At 41.8% G+C, this 26,038-nt stretch overlaps 2 protein-coding genes across 3 annotated transcripts in view; one reads left to right on the forward strand and one right to left on the reverse strand.

Annotated features, from left to right (window-relative positions):
- Nucleotides 1-1,398: 1,398 nt before the first annotated feature.
- Nucleotides 1,399-15,589, forward strand: WNT16 (Wnt family member 16). Its single transcript, XM_074827585.1, has 4 exons — nt 1,399-1,699; nt 1,794-2,050; nt 4,001-4,287; nt 12,222-15,589. The coding sequence occupies exons 1-4, from the start codon at nt 1,611-1,613 to the stop codon at nt 12,684-12,686; spliced, it is 1,098 nt and encodes a 365-aa protein (XP_074683686.1). The 5' UTR covers nt 1,399-1,610; the 3' UTR covers nt 12,687-15,589.
- A 7,666-nt stretch (nt 15,590-23,255) lies between these two features.
- FAM3C (FAM3 metabolism regulating signaling molecule C) overlaps nt 23,256-26,038 on the reverse strand; it is a 29,447-nt gene continuing 26,664 nt past the window's right edge. For both annotated transcript variants that reach the window (XM_074827586.1, XM_074827587.1), the window contains exon 10: nt 23,256-25,000. In XM_074827586.1, the coding sequence (XP_074683687.1) occupies nt 24,911-25,000 (90 nt within the window). In that variant the 3' untranslated portion in view covers nt 23,256-24,910. The remainder of the gene's footprint in view (nt 25,001-26,038) is intronic.

Consider the following 26,038-nt stretch of genomic DNA (forward strand, 5'->3'; position numbering starts at 1 on the left):
AAAACCCAACAAACCACAGAGAAGAACCCTGTTAAAAAAAAAAAAAAAAAAAAAAAAAACAACTGGTAGGAAAAAGTCATTTCAGAGTGGATGATAAATGTGTATAGCAGATCAAGAAGCACATAGGAAATACACTGCTGCTAGATCAGGGCTTTGAATTAACTTTAGTAGGTGGAGCCAGGAAGCAGCAATAAGGATAAAATGAACCATGTGTCCTGGAATAATTAGATAATTCTCTGATACATCCCACACAGTTTTGGCTGGTTCAGGCTTGTTTCATGGCCGGTTCCCTGTGTTCCAATGTTCTTCTCCATCCATTTCCCTCACTTTGGACTCAGTTCCTCTGCAACCACAAGCAGATGTTCTCCAGACTAAAATTCAGAACAGAGAAAAGCCATATCGGAAGGTTTAAGTAGCTCGTGGGGTCATATGGCATCTGCCCAGAACTGGCGATGCTTTGGAGATCTTTTAAAAGCAGGCAAATGAGCACAAAGTAGGAAAGAGACATAATTCCATAGATCTAAAGGTACCACAGCCTATGCTCTTAAAATATCTCAGCATATCCATGGGGAAACAGACAGGGGAAACACCGCATTTATGTGATTATTTCTCAACATGTTGTACTCTTAAAAATGTACATCTGTCATTTGAGATGATTTATTGTGCTCTTCACTTGGAGCTGTTGTCAGTCAACAAGAGCTATTTAGCTAATTTACAACTGTGTAAAATCAAAGTCTTTACAGAGCTGCCATTTCATCCAGATTATTTTTAGTGCAGGTGTTTCACTTACACAGAAGGAAGCAGCGATGTATTGCGATCAAAGAGGACTTGAAAGTTCAGAGTGCCAACACCAGCTCTTCATCAGGTGCTAGCTGACTCATTGGCTTTTAACGTGTAATGAGTAACTAACAACTATTAAGGTAGTAGTTGACAAGAGTGTCTCACTGAAGTCTGCAGAAGTGGATGAATGCGGTCCTAGCAAATACTGATGCTGGCTCTGGAGCCAGTTAGTTGATGGTGCTAAAGCGTTAGAAAATTTGAATAAAAAGCGTAGGGAACGTTATGCTTTATTAACACCGGTGTTTTGTGCCTTCTCTCCTTTCTGTGGGTGAAATCACTGCAGCCCCACTCTGCCGCGCCCGCACCTCCCGCCAGCACCCCTCGCCGCCGCTCTCAGCGCTTCACACCCCGGAGAAAGGGGGCACCGGTCCCGGCCGCGGCACAGCGCGGAGCGGTGCGGAGCCCCCGCGCTCCCGCCGCGCCCTGGCCCGGCCCGCCCCGGCCCGCCCCGGCCCCCGGGCGGCCAATGCGCGGCCGGGGGAGGCAGAGCCGGCGACGGAGCCGGGGAAAACATCAAACCCAAGTTCTTTCTCACCTTGAAGGGAATCAAGCGCTCCCAATGCTTCTCCTCCTGCCGCCCTCCCCGCCAGCCCATCCTCCCCCGGAGGGCCCCCCGACGGCCCGGGCTTCCCCCGCCGGCTGCCCCCCGCCCCCCGCGGCGGACAGCGCCCAGTAGAGGGGCGCCACTGGCGACCGTCCCCCTCGGTCCCCGCGGCGCGGGGGGCCGAGCGGAGGGCAGCGGCGGCGTGGCGGGGCTCGATGCGGCGGCCATGGGGCGCGGGGCCCGCCTCGGACCGTGCCTGCTGCGGGCAGCGCTGCTGCTCGCCCTCTGCCCCGCCGCCGCCGGCGGCACCTGGACGTGAGTACCGGGCGCGGGAGGGAGGGCTGCGCGGCGCCCGTCCCCTCGTGTCCGCCGGGGCCCGGCGCTGACGGGGGGGGCGCTGCTTCTGCAGGTGGCTGGGCATCGCCGCCGGGCCGGAGAAGCTGGGCTGCGCCAGCCCGCCGCTGAGCCGCCGGCAGCAGGACCTGTGCGAGCAGAAGCCGGAGCTGGTGCCCGCCATCCGGGAGGGAGCGCGCCTGGGCCTCCAGGAGTGCCGCAGCCAGTTCCGACACGAGCGCTGGGACTGCCGCCCGCCGCCCGCCGCCCGCCGCGGACCCGTCGACCCCCCGCTCGCCGCCGCCGCCGCCTTCGGGCACCAGCTCAGCAGCGGTGAGTGTCCGCCCCGCCGGGGCCGCCGGCCCGCAGGTGCGCCCGCCGGGGCAGGGGCGGGCAGGGGCGCGGGGCTGCCCCGGCGTTCCCGCGGCGGGGCGAGGCGGGCGGGGGCCGGGCAGAGCCGGGCAGAGCCGGACAGAGGAGTGCCGGCGGGGCGGGCGGTCACCGCATCCGCCCCGGGAGGCTGCCGCAGGTACACGAGATACACCGGGCAGGGAAAACCTGCCGCTGTCTTTCCAAAATGATTGTTGCTTATTGTAATTTTTGCTTAATACGTCCGTGGATGACAGTGCCTTTAACTAGATCCACTTAACTATGTTGAAACGTTGTTATTCTTAGACTGGCGTCGGGTTTATCCCCTTATGTCATAATTACTAAATGAGCGGGATAATGACATAGTATTTCGAAAAGGTCATTTGATTTCAGGTAAAAATCTGCTCACAGTACCAATGTGAATTGCTTTAAAATGTATCGTACGTGATCAGTTAGGTGGCATCGCTCAGCACAGCAAGACCAGAGCTGCTTTTGTCTCATGAACTAATAATGGAATTGCTGAAATTTACACTGAAATAGGTACATTTTGTTTGTGTCACATGGCAGTATCAAAGGTCTTGATCCTGCAAGTTTCTTTTGAACACTCTGCTCAATGATTTTGGCGTAGCCACTGATGTGAACTTCAGAATTGTGGTACTTCGTTTTGTGTGGGTACTTCACTTTATACTACAACACAACAGTGAAAAAAACCCAACCATTAACCATGAAAACCTAAAATGATCAATAAGAAGTGATGCATATTCCAAAAAGGAAAAGGAGAAAAAAAAAAAAACACAAAAAACCAAAAACAGGGAGCAGTTTACCCTACTATATGTAGCCGTATGTATTGTGTGTTGGTTCTTCTGTCTAATGGGAAGGACTATTCCTGCAGACCCTTAAATGAGCGGCACTGCTAATCCACAAGCTTCACCTGAATGTTCTGTGGAAGCATTCTATGATGGTACCAGCACCACAGACTAGTACGAACAAAAGAAACAAACAGGAACTTTCTTGCCTGTAAGCAGAAACTTGGGAGACTGAAAATAACAAATTGTTTTACAATAGTGAAAATTGCTACAGTGAAATTTTTTCTGCAGTTAATGACTAGTTGTTTTTCAGTTCTCTTAGAGAGCATACCTTGCTTAACATATTTAAAGATCTATGCCACATTATGCCAGAAGTCTCAGAGAACGGGTCTGGCTTAAGAGGCCCAGGCAGGTCCTTCCATGATTCTTCTGAGATATAGTATAACAGTTAAAGACTTTTTGTACTGCTGTCTTTCCCATGGCCAGCCTATGCTAGGAAAAGCACATGGCCTAAATATCCTTGTGCCATCCTGATTTTTGCCTGGTTTAATATTCCTGGGGCTCCTTGCAACCTTTGTGAATTAGAACAACCTCAATGTTTGCTAAATTTAGCATGAGGTAACTTCTGGCCCTATATCAAAGTAACCCGGGATCATGACAGCTTCAGGTTCCTCCTCCAAGATCTGAACTAATCTTTTCTTCTTCTTCAAATCAATATGAACAGTGCAAAGCAGAGTGAAGAGTAAGGGATTTGGGGTGTGGTTTGTTTTGGGGTTGATTTTTTTATTATTAAAACCTAATTGGTTTGAAAGTTTCTGTGGCAAATAAAGTTCCCAACCAGATTTAGAAAGGAGTTACCAAAAATCACAGGATACAAGGAGCCAGAAACAGGACCATTAATAGTATGGTCATATGAAGAGGCCCTGAAATCTTTGTTGGATGTGAATATCCACTGCTTTAAACAAGTTAACTCTACAGAGAAAGCTGTGATGACTTTAAACTGTTCCCTTTTAATAATAGTCTGGCTTGTAAAATCACTTTCTACAGCTCCACCAGGAAGGTAGTCAGAGGGAGTTATGAAGTAACATATTTGTGCCTTGCTTTGCAGGCACGAAGGAGACAGCGTTCATATACGCAGTGACGTCGGCGGGCCTTGTGCACTCGGTGACACGATCGTGCAGTGCAGGAAACATGACTGAGTGCTCCTGCGACATGAACCTGCGGCATGGTGGCTCAGCCAGCGAGGGCTGGCACTGGGGCGGCTGCTCTGATGATATCCACTATGGAATGTCATTCAGCAGAAAGTTCCTGGATGTGCCCATTAAGAACATAACGGGCAAGAGTGGAAGTGGACTGGCGGCAATGAACCTGCACAACAACGAGGCTGGGAGGCAGGTACGTGTCACCATTCAGAAATGGCAGCAATTGCCTGTTCACCTTCATTGACAAAATGGCATCAAGCAACCAAGGCCTGTCCTTGTCTGCAGGTACAGATGGGGCCAGTGGCAAGAACAGCACTAACGTCACCAAAGCAAACGTATACAAACTCAGAATCAGAGCTGGTTTTAACTAGTTAACTGAACTCCGCAGGTTAAAATAAAGACCACAAAATAAGAATTAGATCTGGAGTGCTAATCAGGTATTAGATATTTGATATTCTGTAGCAAACTTGAAATAATCTTGTTATCAGCATAATACATTAGAAGTTTTTTTCACTTATTATTCTGTTATTATCATGACCTGCATTTTTAATTTTCTCTAATAATGAATGAGCAGGGAGACCGAACACAAGGCATCATTATCCATCCACAGTCTGGGGTCCTCATCTGAGAGCAGAAGTCTAAAATCGGTCAGAAAGGAAATCAAGAGTTAACCTTTTCTTTTAAAAGATGGGATGGAAACAACACCTCTATTTTAAAGTAGGCCACTGGTTAGGGCACTCATCAGAAAAGTGAGAGGAGTCTGGCTTCATGTAACTCTTCTTCAGCCCAAAGGACTTCAAACCCACAGTTGCAGAGGAAATGTGTGTATGGGTGTGTGACATCAGGTCCTCCTGTCCTGTTCTGGAGATGACAAATGGGGGCAGAAACAGCCAATAGAGAGAGATGTGAGTCTAATCTTGGGGCTTACATCTGGCATAGCAGAGACTTGGATTATGGTTCTTGCTTTAAAATTACTTTCTCTGCTTTACCTTGGAGTTTTAACTTTGTCAGTGTTTAATGGCTCTCTCTGGCCCCATAATACTTTAAATCTGTTCTGCTCAGTGACACAGCTATAACTAAAGAAAGAAATGGAGACCTCTGGTTTTAACTGCACATATTGATGGACTCCATTGTAACTCAGTAATTTCCTGTGGCCAGAAGCAACATCGGTGGATTTTACTGAAAACAACTTTCTTATCCACCATAAATGGGGAATAGCCACAGTAAGCCATCATAAGGGCCATGGTGGTATCATTGCAAACTATTTTAATTTAAACTAATTTTTACAGTTTAAAAGGTTAATATTTAATTTAATTAAGTTATATAGTTGGAAAACCAGAACATCGTTCATGGACATAGGCCCTTTTCAGGGCAGAAGTAGAAGAAGCAAACTTTAAACCTAAATAGAAGCTGAGAACAGTTACCGTGAGTTTAATCAGATGCCAGTCAGCTAATCATCTCTGAGGAAAGGTGGTTGGTATTGTGTAGTAGGGAATGTAAATAAGAGGAACAGAGGATTAAGTGATTATTTCCTTAGGGAAAGAGGAAAGGGTCATTTATCACATTTGTAGAGAGAGATAGCTAAGGGAGGAGCTAATAATCTCCGTAAAATTTTCTCTCTTAATTTCATTATTTTTAATATACAGTAAAGATATGAAATTTTTATTGTAATACTCATGTTTGTCATTAGACAGTGCCATTTTCTCGGATTAGGATGACAGAGAAAGTGTAGGGAAGAAGACTGCAAGGCTTCAGAGGAACTTCAAAGAGAGAGAGAGATACAATTTCTGCATTTAGGTGGCAGTGACACAGGTCTTCTCTTTGATGCTCTGTTCTCTTGTCTGCCTTTAGCTTTATGTTAGCAGCAGCAGTAATTTGCTGTCCTTTTGTCTTCAGTAATGGTCTTATGGTCTTCCCGTACCAAACTTGTGTTCATCACTCATTGCTGCAGGTGTGCCATCACAACTGCCTGGGGTCTTACACTCTGAACTGTACCGAGGAACTGTTCAGCGTTAAAACCTACCCGACGTACACACAGAGCCTAGAAGAGAAACTTTTCTTTTGGTGTTGCTTTCTTTAAAGTTGGATCAGTTCCCTGATCTCATCTATAGCTGTCATGGGCCACATACGTCATGGAGATAGGACTGACTGGAAAAGGGAAAGAGTGCATTCGGCCAAAGATAACATATTTTCAAACAATTAGCTAAAGCTACAAGGGGTTGGAGGATGTGGTTAAGTGAGTCTTCATTTTCCATGAATAGTATTTTTGATAGGATCCAATATATCTTAGATATTGGTTGTATACATGAGAATATAACTGATTCTGTGTCCACATTTTTAATGTCATGCAACTGCAGTATCTTCTATTATTATTCATGTTGAGTAGTACCTCTTAGTATACATAACTTCATGAAACCAGAGTTTTAGACTAGGCTGTCAGTATCTGGGAATGTGGTAGAATCTGGCCCAACAGGATCCATTAGGTCTTGAGGACCTCTCGGGGTTTCATACTTTTAATGATACTGAGCTCTCCAACAAGGCTCTCAAACTACGCTGTCACAGGCTTATTTGGTGCACACCATACATACTCTTATTCCTTTTCCAAGTTTTTACAGGAAAACCCATCTGCTGCAACCCTGAAAGACCAGAAGACCTGTATTTCACTGTTTTTATATCAATGGTGTATTTGTTGTTCATTATCTTGGAAGAAAATACGCAGAGTATTTAGTCAGTTTCCATGCATAAATATTTTGTAACTTAATGGCAAACTGTAGGATAAAGCAAATATTTTGACCACTGTCCAGAGTGAAAAAGAATTTTTATTGTTGGTACTTGGGATTTCTAGCAGCAATATTAATTGAAGTAAAGTTTAGTAGAACTCTTCATTTTTTGTAGTTCCAAAATCCTTAACTAGGAGATGTTGGAAAATGTTGACCTTCATGTTTTGGGGCTTACAAGAAGGATGTTTTGCAATATATTTTGGTACCTTATGACCTTTTGTAATAAATACTGTCATGTATCTGTGTCTTGCAAGAGCAGTCTTCCAGGGACAATACTTCTGTGTTTGTTTGGAGTTACTAATGGAACTGATATGTGCAGAATTCTCTTGTTCCTTTCCCATTTCAACATGTCACAGTTAAATCCAAGATATATCAATTTTAAAACAGTAAGGATCATTTGACTGAGTTGTCCGCTGTTTAGGATACTAACCTGAACCTCAGAAGATCCAGATTTCATTCCTTATTCTGCCACAAGATACATATTCATCATCTTTTAGCATTGTAACTTTCAGTGTACTTAGATGTGCATATGTGAGTTGGGCACTTCTACTCCTTATATAAAAGGATGAAGGGAGTCAGGCACTATGGGTTGACTATTATTGTATTAGTATTTTTTTGCTGACGGAAGAATTCTGCTCAGTTTTCCACTTGTGGAAATTTATTTGATCTACAGGACTTATATTCTCACATTGAAACAGCTTGGCTCATCAGAGAGTTTATTTTTACTGGTACTTGTGGGTTGGTAACAGAGCCACCAACAGTCTGCAGTTGTTCTTAAGTGCTGTACCTCTGGTAGGACATGTGCTTGTCTTCATGAATAGTCCTATTAGTTCTACCAGTGGCTTAAATTAGGCTGTTTAATTACAGGCATCATTTCCCATTGCAAAACAAGTACTGGCAGCCCCTGTCTCACAGCTGAGAACAGTACCTGCAAACAGAGACCTTAGCTTGGAGATATTAAGCATTAATTGGCATTAAGGGGTTTACAAGCTGTGACTCCACTGACACTCTCCTTTGCTGCAGACCGATCTCTGCTTTCTGCCCATCCACCTGTTCTAGCCATGCATTCCCACCCCATGCCCCTCCCTCTATTAATTGCATTGGATCAGTGAAAGGAAGTCAGTTTAAAAATAATCTTTTTTTTTTCAGGTTAATTTTTAACACAGACCAGTGTTCAGCACTGTATCCAGTTCATCACTTAGCCCTGCACTCTTGTTGGCGTAGTACTACCAGGGCTGAGGGCAGCGAGTGTCAAGTGGGGCAAGAGGAACTGCTCGGGTGGGCTTGTGGCTGAACACAACACTCATGGGTCCGGCTCAATTCCACACTGATCATTTCTCACAAGCAGTCAGTTGGTTTCATGACCAGCCTAAGAAACCTGAAAACCTGTCCCAGCTTTCACAGAGGGACACATCTATTCGCCATGTTTCTGTGAGTAACAGTGCCCCTCTGAAGTTCTCTATGAAATTTTGTTCCTTAGGGAGAATCCTCTCACAATTTCATGAATAACTGAAGAGACTCACCATATGACTCTAACGGTGTGAAATGTGTCATTGGTTGTGGAGTCAGTCTGGAAGTCACACTCTCAGTAACTGTGCATCCCAGTAATTCTGTGTGCCGCTGACACACAGGCATGTGTTGCAGCCATGTCCACCAGAAGGCTGTGTTGGCTCTATAGGCACCATCTTAGGTTTGCTTGCAAGAAAACAGCAAGAGAAAATTCCTAGTCCCTAAATTTTGCCAGATGTTCAACTATGGGAGACTGTTCACATGGCAGCCTGAGATCCAGCAGCATGTTTTGTGATTAGACAAAGCAAGATGTCGGCTCCCTGTGATGGCAGTAGAGGCAACCCAAAATATATTGGAGTCCAACCAGAAAACCTGCCCATCCTAGCAGCTGGGAAGCAATAGCCTGGGGTCATGCACAATTGTGATGACTCCATAAATGATTCTAAAACAAAGTGCATCAAAGCTTCATGTGAGAATCCTGACCAACACAGAATAAAACCACAAATGTTTGTAACTGCTATGAATGTTCTCAGTACTTCCACAACCAATCACATTTGTACTTCTTGCATTCATCTGATCATCCATACACTGCTAATATATTCTACGTGTTTATATTTTGGTATCAACTGGAGACTCCAACATCAGTGTCTGCTCCTCTTTAGAAAGTCTGCCTCCCTTTAGTTTTCATTAATTCATCCTCAGAGAAAGACTCTGAGGTCACCTGCTGGGCTACTTGCCCACATGGAAGTAACTCACCCTTAGCACCCAGCAGACATGTCCAGTGCTTCCCCTGACAGTTTCTGTATCCTTCTGCATCATCCAGATTTTACTATGTGTGATTCTAGCAGATTTGGGATTATACTTCTTTCCCCAAACCAGACTGTGTATTTTTCCCCTGTTGTTTCTTCCCTAGTTAGTACCCTGTCGTGCTACAGGGAAAGCAAGGATTACATTTGTAACCTTATAAATCTTATAGCACAATGTGATTTCAAGCTACTTCGAGATTCTAGTTACTTGCCTTGATACAAATAACTAATCATTAGAAATTAGAAAATACTGTTAAATCCCTTCTGTTTGCAAATTGTGTGTAAAATTCATCTTTTGATATCATGTTTCTTGTTTCCTTGGCATTTTATTAGGTTATCTGTGTTCTAACAAAGATTTTCTGTTCTTGGATCTGAAATCCTCATCTGTCTAGTCACTGTTGCATCTTAATGATGCATATTCTGACTACTCAGTGATTTCCTTATGGATAGATTCTTGAGATATGAGCACAAGGTCAAGTCTGTCTATTAAACAGAAACTATCCTGTGAAGGAGAGAAGATAAGTATATACAAGAATTATTGCCAGTTGATTTGAAAGAGTCTGCATGTACTCTGGGGTGAGGGTCTGCTTGTTGCAGTGTTCTTATTTCCTCCAGGATAGGAAAAAATCTCCAACTGCAGAATCGATCCATGGTATCTGGAAATATCTCCTGCACCAGTGCATCACTTCACCAGGTTTAGTTTGCAAAGGCTAATGGGTGTTCTAGGTCAGGGCATACACCTGCTCTTTCTTGCTAATGGTTCTTTGAACGCCTTGCTTGTTTGGCCTCCGTAGTAACCTCTACCAACAAATAGGTCCTGTTAATTCACCAAAGATGTGACTCCAAAGCAAACACTTTGGTCCTGTGTATTTTTAATAATGTTTGTAGAGTTATATGCAAATACCAACTCGGGCTTGTGTCAATATATTTGGGGCAGAACATGCCAGGAGACCTCAACTCCCACTGAAATCAATGGATTTAACCATGTTGGACTTGTCCCAAACTTCAGTGACCACATTCACCATGATGAAAACCCCCAGTTTAACACACAGGGTAGAAATAGCTCATTTTATCTGCTCCATGCCTTTACTAGCTCTGATACTTTGAGAATGGCATTTGTGCTGCCTGAGCTACAAATAAGCCGTCTGGGACTTGAGTTTATTTCTGGTCCTCCATAGGGTCAGCAGGGCTCGGTAGGATTTCAGGGCTCTGATGTCACTGCAGAATCAAGGCTTAGGAACAGGCACAAATGAAACAATTTTCTCAGGGGAAACCAGAGAAAGGTGTTAGATTTGTCTTCTGTTTTTTTCTTCCCTAAGACAGTTTGAGAAAGACATAGATTGACAGTGGTTAATGTTTGCGGGGGCTGTGGAGTAAGTGAAAGTTTAGGATGAAATTTAATAAACATCATTAAGTGGAGGGGCGGGGTGTGTCTTCCCCATTTTGTGCGAAATAGTGGTTCCTCCACAAAGGAATAATTCGGATCTGTATTGGCCTTGCTGCATGAGAAGTTTCAGGAGAAACTTACTGTGAGTTAATTTAAAATTCACATTTTCTGTTACATTTCCCAATTGCCTTGATTGTGGAAAGTAAATATGGGAGGAAAGGTTAATAAAATGGAAGACGGTAACATGGGCTTTCCACACCATTAACCAATGGCCTGTATGAGTCTATAGGATGGCTCCAGAGAGTACGTTAATGGAAAGGTAAAACAAAACTAAACAAAAATTATGCTACCTTGTCCTTTTGCTGTATCTGTGCATGTGATGATTTTTCTGTGCACTTTTCCAGACTCTAATGTGAGATATGTCACTAGTCTAATTGTATAATTTTACACTATGTCTATTAGACATTCCAGAAGGAGGTATTATATTAATTGTCTGGTGATTATTTGAGTTGTAGTCCCAGATAAAGAAAGTTACTGCTTGTTTACAGATTCCAGTTCTTTGACGTTTGGTCTCCTATAAACTGAGCCAAAATTCTTGCGTGTTGCAAAAGCTTAACGCAGGCTGTCGATTCCCATTGCTGGTCAGACAGTTATTGTTCGGCCCACTGCTTGCTTCTACATGGACATGGAAAAGTAGCCCATCTAAGGGTATTTTAACGTTGGTAATAATGCAAAATTTTGCTAAAACATTGAAAGTTATAAAAGTAATATGAATTCAACTGTCAAATGGTGTTAAATAAAGCCATTATGCAACTGGAAACACTAGAAGCCCATGATAGTATGAGTATGTCTAAATTACAAGAACAGGGCTTGATCCTGTAAGTGAGACGCATCTGACATTTACTCCAGAATACCTGAGTTGAAGATACCTCTGCTGAGCTATAGTGGCTCCTTTGATAGACTTTCCATGGAGCTCAGAGACGTGGGCATCCTCCAGCTCTTCCAACACAGGTCTGTCCTGAGGTGCCTTCAGGCTGTATGCTGCGCTGCTTCTGATGCTGAGCCACGCTGGTCACGCAGACACTGTTGTGTAACCTCAAGCCATTCCCGTGGCCTTAGTTACATAGAGACCATGTTGTGAATGTTTAGTGATCTTAATGGTAGCTGCAAGGCACCCTTAAAAGATGGCATAGACCTGCCCAGAAAATGTCTTCCAATGTAGGAAAAGTGTCATTACCTGACCTATCCCTGCTTCCCCTCCTACTATTCCTCATGAGGGCTGTTTGCATTCCAGCGGTGGGAGGAGCAACACAGGACATGTCATTTCAGGTATTTAGGATCCTCCAGAATGAAAAGCCAGACAGAAATACAAGCTTTCATTATTGTGATTCAGTACTGCTATGTTAGTGCCACTGCACTGTGCAAATACAGAGCACTTCTGAAGATGAGGCTTCTCGTAGTGGGGGTCCGGAGTTGGAAACCTGATTCCTAATATGTATCATCCTATGCTCTGGCTTCCCCATCACTGAAATGACAGTGGCAGCTGTAATATTAAATACTTTGAGACCTCTGTGTCACTGATGTCAGGCAGTATTCATAATGAATGACAGACCACATCCAAATGTCATTATCCCTTTGCTTTCAGGCTGTAGCAAAGCTGATGTCAGTGGATTGCCGTTGTCATGGTGTTTCTGGGTCCTGTGCTGTGAAAACTTGTTGGAAAACAATGTCAGCTTTTGAAAAGATTGGCCGGTTTTTAAAAGATAAGTATGAAAACAGCATACAAATATCAGACAGACTGAAAAAAAAGCTACGGAGGAAAGAGAAAAGCCAACGAAAAATACCAATCGGGAAAGAAGACCTGCTGTATGTGAACAAATCTCCCAATTACTGTGTTGAAGACCAAAAATTGGGGATCCCTGGGACTCAGGGAAGGGAATGTAACCGTACCTCAGAAGGACCCAATGGCTGCAACCTCCTCTGCTGTGGGCGTGGGTACAACACCCATGTTGTCAGGCACGTGGAAAGGTGTGAATGCAAGTTTGTCTGGTGCTGCTACGTGCGCTGCCGGAGGTGTGAAACCATGACCGACGTACACACCTGCAAATAAGATTAAGTACAGAAAACTCAGCCAAACCATCCTGCACTGTTTGGTACACAGAACTGCCACACAGGCAGCAATTACTCTTACTGTGTGGGATTGCAAGGGGATCAGCCTCAGGAGGAATGGGTATTGCCAAACAAGGGCTAGCCCAAGCATTTGGCATATGAAAGACAACTGAGTGAACAGCAGCCTGCACACAGGGACAGCTAAAACACCAAAAAAGGACTTCTGATGACACATTTGAACATGTAACTCCATGAACGGGGACAGACACTAAACTTTCCAGGTGTTTAATAGTCACAGCATCCTGAAGATCCATGTGGTCAGTAGGTACAGTGGTGAAAACTCAAGATCTCATTAGCCAGAGACTGAAGAGTTAAGAGGGCGTGTAAGACATGTTAGTTATAATCCTTATGTCTGTATTTTTAAAACTGGGGCTAGATGGATCCACTAGATGGTTCATTTCTGCAGGCTTTAGGAAAAAAAACCAAACCAAAACAAACAAAAAAAAAAACCAACACAAAGATAGGGGAATGTTCTGCTGTTGACCATGAAGCATTTGCTTTGTAACCTTTCAGAAAGCTGTCTTCTGCATAATATGCAGAAGAGCGTCTGATACTGAGAAACATGTGTGATTGCAGAGAGCTGGACACTGCCTGGGTGGAAGAGGAGAGCCCAGCAGTGTGGAGCAAGTTGTATCCAGAGAAGAGGGGCTGGAGCACAGCTTGAATGTGAATGGTGTACCAAATAACAACCTCGGGATTTTTTTATAGGTTGTCTTTCAAACACACAAAGTACAGGTCTGAGGAGGGACAGAAATACAGTTTGGTATTTGAAGGAAATAAAATCCTTCACAGGCATTTCCTCAGTAGCTGAACACACAATTTGCGAGTCAGCTGGTAGTCACCCCACTGTTGGACTATATGCAATAACCTGCCATGTTCAACCACCTTGCTGGTGGTTCACCATCATTTTCACAATTAACCATGCAAGATTCAGCCCAAAGAAATATGCCACAGAGTGAAAGACTTTTTAAAACATTGCTTTCTCTTATTGAAGCAGCATCTAGAACTTTTCATTAGGTTGCATTCTAAGCAAGTTCAATGCACGATGTAATTTATGGATTGGCTCACACCACTAAAATATTTAAAATGCTATTGATAATATTTTCTCCCCCTCCATATGTTGGCTCAATTTTATTTTACATCTGTGAAAGGTTGTTTATTTTTATGCAATGATTTAATGCCTGGCTTAAAAAGCATTTCTTTTGTTTAAATGTGCAAATACCTATTTTTGATAAGACAAGAAAGTTTATATTTTGTAAATATTTAAATTATGCAAGTTATGTAAAACATTTCCAAAACTAATGTGATAAGATTACAGCCTTTGACATTTGTTAGTTAGATATTTGTTACTACTGCAGTAGCCTTTAATTGATTTTTATTTGCATGTGCAGGGGGAAATTAGTCAGAGAATCACATAAATGTTCTTTTTTATACCATCAGGGTGGTTATAATTGTGGTGGTTAATACACACTGATGAGAAACACTATGATTTTCTAAATGATCAATTAATTAATATTCTGTATACTTTTAAAAATTCTTTTAAATCCATTTTACAAACAGTGAAATCCTGGCTCCAGTGGTAAGTGCAGAACTTCCACTAACATCAAGGGGACTTGCAAGGGTTTGCAATCCCTTAACTTGTTCCACACTAACAGTCAGTTTTTAGAAAGAAATCATCTTAGACAGTTTGGTTGAGGCTTTCAAAGTTACTTTGAGGAATTCATTTCCTACTTGTCTAATTATTTTCCTGTGAAAGATGGTGACCAGGTTCCCTGTCACTCTTTATGGGATGTGTAAGTCAGGAAGAAGCAAACAAAACCTTCTGTGTTGTGGCACTTCACTACCTTACTAGGAGTATCTTCAGCAACCAAGAAGTCCTTTATCTGCTGGTTGTTTTGGACCTTTCCTCCACATTTGGCCAGTCTGTCTTCATTGACCTAACCAGATAATTGTCCTGAGGCCACAAAATCTGCTGTCAATGGAAAGGGTGTTCAGCATGCAGGTTGCTGTCATAGGAGGATTCAACACCCTCCCTGTGAAAACTTGGATGGGGAGGACACATCCTGGTGGAAGACCCTGAAGAGAGAGTTATGAGCCCCAGGTTGTTCCCATCTTCCGGCAATGAATGTAAACCCACAGGCTCTAGCTCTACAGGCCATGCCACAGCACCTATTGGCAGCAAGGATGAGACCTGCTACTGGTCACTGTTGATATCAAGGTGTTGTAGAGACCACCTCTTTCTCTTTCTGAATTTGCCCTACTGCCCTACTATCAAGCTGCTGGCAGAGGTAAGTGCCTCAATGCCCTGCGTGAGACTGCTCATAGTGGTACCTCCACAGAGTTCAGTGTTGAGGTCACCATCATTTTGTTGTATGGGGCTCCAGCAGGAACCAGTGGCTGGGAGTTCAGTGTGGAGACCAAGATCTTCTCTTCAAGCAGCCCCAACCTGTGTTTCAAAACTACCTTAGCTTTTACCAGACCTAAAGGTTCTTCCGTGCCTGATGTGTAAAGTAAGGAAAATCACTAATGTGCTTCTTGGTATACCTTAACTTCTGGCAGAGTAGGAAATAGGGAGAAAATGGTCCTGGACTCGTGGGCCTAAGGTCAGCTTCAGGGATTTGTCCAGGAGAAAAATCTCAGTAGGCTGTTTCTGTGGGTTTGAAGGGGAAGGGCCCTCACATCAGCATTGTACAGCAACGTGGGGCAGTCATGATGCAGTCAGGGTGTCTTACCTGCTTGACTAGCCAGTATTTGAAGCTTTGTTATTTTTGAGAGGTTATCTAGTTCCCCCAGAAAATCTTTTTGTTCTTAAATGTTGTTAATAAAATACTTTTTTTCTGGTTTTGTGGGGAGGAAGAGTTTGCTTTTTCAAAGAATGACAAAAGACAATGAAGAGAAGTGGCATCACACATAGTTTATGAAAGCTACAATGGCTGAGCAAACAAGGTAACAGAGGTTTGAAGCTTCACTGGCAGCAGAAGGACCCATCTTGCCTCTGAGAAGCTGAAAAGAGCTATTTCGTGGGAGGTGGCATTACCCTTTCTGCACCGAGGGCAGGGCACTGGTGAGAGCAAGCACATGCATTCTAAGGGGCAGCTGCTTGCTCTCCTACTGCTCTAACATTGGGAGCTTGGAGGGTGAAGCAGAAGAAAAGCCAAGTGCATTGGGGAGACTGGAGCATGAGCCCCTCTCTTTGCCTATCACAGTTGAAATTGCCGTTTAAGTTAAGCTCTGTTGTAATTTATCTAAGTTACATCCATAAAACTGGTTCTGGGTCGGCAGCGTCTGTAAAAGTAATTCTGGATGGGATCAGGATATGAACATTGTTTTGTAGTATCATCAGGGTTAAAGAAATTAGCCTATCTCTATTGCAGTACTTATTCCACAAAACTGCTTGTAATCCTTCTACACTCTGGAAAAGCTCTCCTTGGGTGAGAGCAAGAGGGAGAACCATCTGTAAGACATCATCCCTCTGCTTTCAAAGAGGAGACTACATACAACGTATGTGGTTCTGCTGCTTTTGTGGGCATATGGCACTGGGATGAATTTCATTCACTCAGTTTAATAGGGTGGGTTTTTTCCCCAGTGCTGGAACCAGAGGATCAAGGTTGTTGACTTTGAAAACATAGCCTTATAATACTCTTGTATAGCTTTGCAATAATACATCCTTTCTGTTCAAAAGTAGCTACGTGTGTGCTTATCTGAGCGAGATTAGAAAAAAAAATGGAATGAAATTCACAGTCTGAGTGGAGGAAAGGTCTTATCTCAGTCCTGTTCCCTCACACTGCCCTTTTATGCATGAAGCAGCAGTTTGTGAAAAGTAGCAAACCTATGAAAAATGCCACAAGTTTACTTTTTGAAGAAAGTATAATTGTAACTGCCTCTGAATGTGAAAATGAGGTATTCTGTTTTGAAAACAAATGCATGTGCACATATTTTAAGAGCAAAGTTGTGTTGTTGACTGACATGCTGACATACTCAGAGGAATTACTGCAGGAATACAGCTGGTAAGCCCGTCAACATGCCAGCCTGTGTGTGCATCAGCAATGAAGAACACTGTTTTGTTCTTGCCTGTTGGAGATCCCTTGTCAAAGGATGTGTAGTAAATGGAGATTGTCTCCATTGCTATCAAAATGTCTCTGTACTGGGCAGCACTTTTTAGTGAATAACAAGTATGTGAAACATATGTGTAAAGTAAACAGCAACAATTAGCATTGGTCATTCAGAGGAAATGATGTTAAAAGGACATCCACTTTGGCTGAGGTTTCTGATAAAACTAAGATGCTTGATTTCATCAAAGGATGAGGTTTCACAAGAGAGCAAACTTGACTTTAGGGCAGTTCCTCATAGATCAAAACTGTCGTGGCTAGGTCATGTAAAGTGCTGAACCCATACCAATTCACTCTGCTGGCTAAAGTATATTAAAAACATGTAAAAGGATCATTCCACTGTGGCAGACTTCATGCCAAATGAGGCACTCTTTGAGCGATCCTCACACAGGATGGAATATCAGGAAGTATCAGAGTGGAATAGATGTAATTATTTGTTCCACATAACTTGCCAAAAATGCTAATTATGAATCCTCTCTTGATTATATCCCGTCTGTCCTGCCTGGTGGAGTGCCCAGATCCAGTAACAGTAGTAATGGTGAATGCAGTATCATGACTTTATGTTTTCATTTCATGCAAGGATTTGCAATAGCAATTTTTAGGATTTTACACACTTCCACAATTTTTACTGTTAGTGAATCTGGATAGGCAGACAATAGCCAGCAATACCTAACTGAGAAACAGGGCTTCACACCCATACATCCAATGAGCATCACTAAGGACTGTAGTAGTAGTATTCTGACTATAAATGGGAAACTGGGGAGAAATTACTTGCTCAAAATCACTTGCAAAAACAGTGGCAGACCTACGTTTAAAAAAAAAAAAAAAAAAAAAAAAAGAATAGGCAGGTGTCCTGATCATCAACCTAATGCTTTGGCCAGAGACCTGGTCTCTGCATTTGTTTCTCAGTCCACGTAGTTTGAAAACCGTGGTTTGCCTGTTAGGACTGTACAGTAACCATCTGACTTGTGACTACTGGGCAAGTCCTGCTGCAGAGCCCAGTACAGCTTTTCAAGGACAGGCAAAGACTAAAATAATCAGTTGTCTAAAACTGCGTTTCCTAAACATGGCCTCCTGTGGTTTGTATTTCTGGAAGTCAGATGTGTTTTTTCCCCTGCCACGCATGACAAATTCATCCTGAAGGGAATGGTGCCTGTGAACTCCACATTAATGCTGCAGATAATTAGTGCTAAAATACCCATGCCTGTCTCAGAGTTTACTGTTACACTGAACTGACAACTGTGTAATACCACAGGTAGTTCTGTTAAATAACTAATGGTTTACTCAGCAGAGAATGAAATGGGAATTAATCCTCTCTGGCCACTGTGTCAGCTCTGCAGGGCTGGATGTATGGTGGCAGATAGGAACATGAGACTGCAATTCATTTCACAGCTAGCAGATACCACTGACTGGTCATCCCTCTGGCTGAGGCTGGAATTTGGATGCCAGGGCTGATTGTAGACGGATGGCCTTCAGTGGAGGGGAGCTATCACTTCGTTTGCATAGCAAAGAGGTATAACAAATAAAGTGTCTAGGAGAGTGAAGGCAGACACACATGTGGAGTTTAGATGCACTAATCGAACTGGAGAAAGATCAAGACATTCATTACAGGGTAGTGCCACATACCTTGTGAAACCTTCTGCTGAACCTGAGCCTGCACGCATGAGTACAGCTAGTCACAGGCTGAAAGATCAGAGCCTCTCTCAGGGTTTGGCCATTTCATTTTCCTGTCAGTCTTGCTATGTTTATGACTATACAGTGTAATTTTAAATAAGCTGCACAATTTCCTTGTTAATACTTCATGAATCATCAGCTCACCATACATTTTTTGCATTTTTTTTTAATATCAAGTTATATGTATATCAGGATTAAAATGCTGAAACTTCTGATCAGGTAAGACTTTTATAATTATTTTCCCCAAAGCCCTGAAAATTTGTATTTGATTGTGGAGCAGAGTGAAACACATTTCACAAGTATTTCTGTTCTCTAGAAAAAAAGCTTGACACTATACTAGGGTTAAAACCAGACTGCAGTATTATTTATGTGGATGATGATTTACCCTCTGTGCTGAAAGGTACATTGTGTCTTGTGTCAGTAGCACAAAACCAGCTGACAACTGAAACAATGTCCCATTCTTTTGCATGGACCAATCTGCCCCATAATCTAACAAATTATTATGACACTCTATTGTGTCTCAGTATGTGCTAAATAATATTTTGACGTTAAACATACTGAGTTTTTAGAGGATCTATATATCATTAAGAGAATCAACATGCACAGGAACACAGCCACAAGACACTATTCAATTCCAGGTTAAGATGTGCTCTTTGGGTTTTTAAAAAAACAGTTCTGGCTAGTCATTGCCAATGGGAGCAAAACCAGAAGTTGACTGAAACTTAGAGAACTAAGTTGTTAAATTTTATACTTGCTGATTTTGGAGCTTTAGTCTGTAGTCTCATGGCAGGCTGGGTTTGCCTGATGGGTTGGCTGAGCTGATGCTCAGGTCCCTCTCCCCTGCCCTGACACCAGCCTGTCGATCGATTTAACGATATGGTTCACAAAAACACCACGAACAATAGATTTGGCTCAGTTTGGAGCAGCAAACTGCAGGAAGGACATGGGAGTAAGAACTCAGGGAGGTGACCAGTAGTAACTCCTCGAGCTGACTGTGCTGCCGACATCAGAATATTATCCAACTATGGTTTTGCACTTTGTGTGCATTGAAAATTCCAGGGTTTTAACATAAAACAAACCCAACAAAACCAAAACCTACACAGCACAAATGGAGAGTATTTGACAGAAGTTCTGCAAACAAAGCAGCTAGTGAAATAAACCAATTTCAGTGATTTCTATGCAAGAGTTTTAGGTAGAACCAAACTTTTGGGATTATTCAGTGCTACAACCACCTCCCATAGAAGTTTTATGATCCCTCACAATGTGCTAACATAAGAGCCCTCTCATGAAAACAAGCAAACCATGTACAGTAAGAAGGGTTGATGCTTCAGGGCAGGCACATTTTCCATTGGTCAATGATTTTATGGCAGTACAACTGCAAGTAACCTTTTGGTCACTCGGGACTAAACAGCACTAAGGTAAGACAGAACAGTATTGTACTCTCTGCTGCGACTATATTTGGGATAATACAATTTTGATGACTTAAATAACCTTGAAATATTAGTTGGGCTCAGTGGGGTTTTTTTTCCATTTGCTTTTTGTCCCGTAATTGCAATGCTAAGAAACCACTCTAAACCTCCTGCATTGTGGTGCAAGATCAGCAAGAGGAACAGCATTAACCAGCTGCTTTGGGCTGCCTCCAGGGATCAGAAATTTCCTACAGAGGATGGAGTGATTTCTGTGCATTCTACACAGTAGACAATGTAGCTGGACTATTACAGTGCTTTATACTGATCCCTACCTGTCCATATATATTCTAAAGCCCTGAAAGTCTTCATTTCTACTCACTTCAAAGGATAATAAACAGACAATGTTCATTTTATTTACTAATACACTACAAAATGTAACACAAGGTGTAGTTATCTACATTGTGTGTTAGGTGCTTTCAAGGCACCTATGAGGGCTAAGATATAAAAGCCATAAATCAAGACATTATCCACCAAGTTTTCCAATGGGAAGGATGATTCAGCTGCCAAGATCTGGGAACATGAGGCTGTACTGATAAAGACAATGCTGAAATATTCAAGGCCAAGGAAGATAATTAGTCAGAGAGAATTGCTGCAGCATTTGGTAGGAAAAAAGATTTGCAGTCTACGTTCCACAGAGAAGACAGCACTCCCTTCCGCTGCTATCCATCAAGCTCAAAGAGGAGACTCCTCCTCAGCTGGGAGTGCCTTTTTTTCATGCAAGTGATGTTGTAGCTATATCCTGGTATGGACAATACCCTAAGAAAGGAACAGACCTTTTCTGAGCAAACGGGTGATTAGATTTACAGATCATAGTGATTTTAAAAGGATAAATGCAAGATTAAAGAAACTGGGTTGCATGTTCTAGAAAGGAAAAGGTAGGGCCAGGAAGAATGTAAAAGACATCTAAGAAGAGAGTCATCAATTTTTAACTTGCAAAGAAGTAATCATTAATTTTCAGCAAATAAGATTTGGATGGTACGTGAGACAACCTATCTAGACGGATAGTTAAGCATAGGAAAAGACATCTCAGGAAACTGTTTTAATCTGAGTCTGTGAAGGATGCATCTTGTTTGTAAGGCTGAAAGGGCTGACTACAGGAGCAGAAAGGAGGAAATAAAAGTGGATTTAAGCTAATATTAAGATAATCAGAAATGTAATGAAATATCTGAAGTAGAGCATATTCTCTTGCCATTCTTCATTTTTTCACCTCCAGGAAGGCAGCAGCAGGAGGTGGCTGAGCCTACATGTTTGTGCCCTTTTTGCACATTGCTCAGAGGGGGAGAAGCAGGGTCCCTGGTATCACTAGTACAGCATCAGGAGCCACTCACACCTTGTGGTATCACTGTACAAGCCAAGAGCTGTTCTTGCACCTACCTGCTTTGGCTTCAAAGTTCCCATGCAGCCTTCTAGGTTTCTTTCTCAATTTTCTTAGTCAGGCCCCTTATATTAAGGCTAGGGTATGGCTTTAGCCTGGCCTTACAGATGTAAAACTGAAGCAGATTTCATCAATAAAAAGTCCCTTGCTTGGTATTCACCTTAGCCATGACTCAAGTCAGTTTAGGGAGGGACTACAGCCCTTCCCACTCTTACACAGGCGAGTCAGTCAACACGTGTGGTGGCAGTATTATTATTTCCCCTCCTGAAGTTATCCACCTGGCCTCTATTTTATTAATACACTCATTCTTGAAAAACACTCAGACTGCAGAAAATCCAAACAGTTTAGGAGACATTACGCACGCATCAAGGGTTTAGTAGTCACGTCAATGTTTGAGGGAACTAAGTGCCACAGTAAGACATCTGGAAAGCAAAACATGCTGAGCAAAAGGAAGCTTTTTCCAAACAAGCACTCAGGAAACTAAAGCTGTAAAAGACTCTGCTGTTTCCAGAGGGGGGAAAAAAAAAAAAAAAGTTTGATCATGAAAGACTCTAGGAAAGACACAGAGGGCACATAGACACCCTTCAGCTTCTTTCTTAAAATTTCTGTTATCCATATAACACAACACTTGTACAGCAATTGAGAGCTGTGGTTTACAATGAAGTACTTTGCAGATGGCTTGAATCCCAGCTGGGTGCTCCTTGCTGAAAACAAAGTTACAACCTTCTTATGTCCTCCCCCCACTTCTCACAGCTGCACTTTTTGAGGTAGACATCCCCTACCATCTCTCTTTCCTTCTGTCACTGCTGTTCTCAACAAGTCTGCAAGAAGCTGCAAATGTTCCCATCACCTTGTGTAGGAAAACATGCATCCTGGAGCTTTGTCATACACAGGTACTGTCATGTGAAGCTACTGGTACAAAATGCCTTCATCTCTGCAACTCACTATTTCCTACCACCAGCTGTGGGAAAAGAGGAGGGAGGCCAGGAAAGTAACCTTTGTGCTTGGTAACTCAAATGAAATGCAGACAGATTATCTGAAAGTCTCACTTCTTTAGAATAAGCATCAGAAAGTTTACCTCAACAAGGGGATACACTGTAACTAGCCCACTCAAGGCAGAAGTGAGAGATGGCATGACTAGATCTTGTGGCAAGTCAACAGACCATGATGATGGACAAAAGCAAGGAGACCCCACTTGCATGGCCACTCTAATACAAGTTTATATATTTGAAGAGAGTCCTATTATATGTGGTACAATACAGCTGTGAGGACTTGGGTTAGAGAATAAGAGGAAGTTTTCCATCAAAACCAGAAGAATCAAACTATTTAAGAAGTTACAAAAATAATCCTACCATTTTATTGCTTTAAAATCTGTTGTTTAAAAGGTTTGTGGCAGGTGCAACTTTAATATGACTTTTAACCCCTTACTTAATTTAGATCGCCAGGGAAAAAAGGCACAAATTTAAATGATACAAGGGCTAAGAGGTCTGCCTTTAACATTTAACTTTGTAGAGGAAACATGAACTCTTTAATTTTAGATGAAATATACATTGGCATTCAAAACCAGAATAATAAAGAAAAGCGTAGTCCAGGGAAATTACTCATGCAGACAAATGTTTGTTTCTCTTAAGCCCCCAAGCAACTTCAAAATTTTTATATTATTCTAGGTAGCAGCATAACCAATTCTGGCATATACACCAAGAAAACTGTATTTCTGTGAAAATTCCATGACTTACACAATTAGCTTTCCACAATAGTCCAATGTTATGAAATCAAAGTTATTTTCCAATTGACAGAAACAGGGGTTTACTTTGATGAAGAAATATACATGATTTTGACATGTCCTCCTACACAAGAAAATCTGAAAGATGTAACAAAAGCAGTTTCACTGTATAAGGTGGATTTATTGCTGTTCTACATTAAACTTGAGGGAAAACCACATTATTTAACAAGCTAGTTAAACATACAGAACAACTCAGAATCCAGTCTTACTCTGGTATCACAGGTTATTTATTTTACTTACAAGGCAATTCCCAATATTCCTTGAAATTTTTAGTGCACAGAATTGGTCTCAGAAGACATGAACAATAATAGTATTTTGAGTGCCACTGTGTTCAACTCACACTGTGGATTCCTGAAAAATCCTTTGTGGCTTTTGTCCCATGGTACTAGCTAAAAGTTTTTGAAGATTATACCAGAATTCATGACATAAAGCTCCAAGAGATTACACCCAATTCTGTCAGTCCCTATTTTGAAATACCGACACCATCACCTACACCATACTAACCTAGTTCCAGCAAAAGTTCAAGCTGGCCCTACTTAAAAGAAACAGAAGTTTCCAAAGAAAGCAACGTTCTCTCACAGCTCTGATACAAGCTAAAGAATAAGGCCACTTCAACTTGGTCCATTTTTTCCATTAAAAAAAAGAATCAAGGAAACATTGTCCGTTAAGTTAAAATGTCACACATTGCATAACCCCAGATACAATGATTTCTCTAACATCTTACCGTAGGAACAAATTGCCTCAGCTCACATTAGATGTAACATAGGTGGTAAAGATGCACAATTGTGTACACTGAAACAACTCTCACCAGAAGGCAGACTGCTTTCTAACAGGCCCTTTGTGATGGGAAACTTATTCCTGATGTTAGAACTAAAAGAGGAAGCTGTTGTATTATGCACATTTACTACGTGACTAGCCACTACAGCTGAACAGCCATAGGTAAATCGATAGTTAAGCAGCAGTACAAGAATTGCAATAAAATCTGAACAAGTTAGTCACAGTACTGCTGCTTAACACGCCAAGCCTCTTCTACAAAGTAAACATTATTTTCAAGGAAGTACAAATACTTCCAAGCTGCTTTTAAATATCATAGACACTATTTCTATATTTAGTTTTGTTCTTCCCCTAATAAAAATAATTTCTATTGTGCTTCTCATGGCATATCTGTGTTACACTATCATGTATTCTTCCTTTGTCGATTATTCAGTTTTGAATGGGGACTACAAAATAAATTTCTGGAGCACTTCGTATTAGAATAACCAAATAGCTTTAATAAAAAGTGATGCTGCCATTAAAAAGGCAGAGGATAAAAAAAATTAAAGTTCTTTATTAACTTATCACTAAAATCTACAATATTCCACAAAGGTTACATACTCACAGCAACATTACGCTGTTAAGAGAACAGTACAACATTTGTCAGGATCTGTTTATTATTCTCATATGCAATTTATTAGCTAGTTGATCTACAAGATATCATTTACCACAGGCAAACTAAATACTGTGCTTTTAAGAAACCTGCATAGAAATGATTTAATGTTTCTTTTATTTTGGACATATTTACAAAAAGGATTTCTATGTGTGTTAGCAATAAATAATCCCAATATTCAAAATGTCAGTGCTCATGCACACACCGACAAGATGGTTGCATGCTTTAAAAATATTATTTATAGTACAGTCTCCTTCATAGCCCTCTCCCTAATAATAGCAGAAAGTGCATTTTCTTCCATATTCTTTCTCCTTTCCTTTTTTTTTCATTTAGTCTTGCTTCTGAGGGATACAGCCTTCCATCTCAACAACTTCTGGCCAGCCTTCATACTTGTTTGTGTCCTTGTTGTTCTTTATATGCTATAAATACAAAACATCAATCTACCGTTAATGTAAGTCATTTATCCTTTCGCTTTAACTCACAGCTTTAAAAGACATTTTATTTACTCATTTTCAGGCCATGGACGAAGAGAAGACATCACTAGTAGCCTCTTGTGCTTTGTATCAAATATAACAATTTCTCCGTATTCACCACTTAATGTAACTTGCTCAGACAAGTGTCTGCTAAAAACAGTTAAGCCATACTGCGAAAACATTTTTAAAATTTATTATGGATGTTCATTTAGGAAGAGAGACAAGCAAGGAAAAGACCAACTGCATTAAAGCATGAACCACTATGAAAAAATAAATAAGGATACTGCATTTACAAAGCACTGAAAACAAATAGTCAGATTTTAAAGAACATTAATGTTAACTGTTCACCTTTTTTGAAAATTAGGGGGTTATTTTTCCACCAAGCAACCATCTGTGGGCAGTCAGGTAAGACATTACTGCCTCCAAGAGTCTGCCACTGCTCCTGCCCTAGTTCCCACGCCCTCTCAAAGCTGGCAAAGAGAACGCCCCTGCTTACTCTCCTAGTACAAAGCTACCTTTACCAGTAATCAAAGGCAACAAAGACATGTTGAACTGTAACAGCTGAAGTCTGGGAACATATTCTATTTCATAAATTTTGCTATAGCAGCAATAATTTTTGACAGAAGAGCAAAGTGAACAGCTGGGAACACCAACACCTTAACTACTACTTACTTGCTGGAGGTCTACCATTGTCAGTGCATCTAAAATACAAGCAACTAGGCAGTAAGTTTTTAATTCTTCACTTTAATTGGATTCATTAAAAAGATAAATGATCTAGTTATTGGGATAAGATGACCAACCCCATGAGATTTTTTTCTTAGTTGTGAATCACCAAAAAAATCTTTTTTGTACATTTAAAAGGAAGTCAGTCAAGCAATAAATTTGAAAATAACACTGTGTGCCACTACTGCAATAAATACCCATCATCTTAAACAAATGCATGGTATTTATAAAACATGCTATGCTGTTATTAATGTAAGCTGT

The sequence above is a fragment of the Strix aluco genome, chromosome 5 (assembly GCF_031877795.1).
Source record: "Strix aluco isolate bStrAlu1 chromosome 5, bStrAlu1.hap1, whole genome shotgun sequence".
NCBI classification, from domain to species: domain Eukaryota; kingdom Metazoa; phylum Chordata; class Aves; order Strigiformes; family Strigidae; genus Strix; species Strix aluco.

Coding starts and splice junctions, on each gene's coding strand:
- WNT16 (XM_074827585.1), top strand. CDS start 1,611: ATGGGGCGCGGGGCCCGCCTCGGACCGTGCCTGCTGCGGGCAGCGCTG. Junction 1,700..1,793: donor GCCGCCGGCGGCACCTGGAC/GTGAGTACCGGG, acceptor CTGCTTCTGCAG/GTGGCTGGGCATCGCCGCCG. Junction 4,288..12,221: donor ACAACGAGGCTGGGAGGCAG/GTACGTGTCACC, acceptor CTTTGCTTTCAG/GCTGTAGCAAAGCTGATGTC.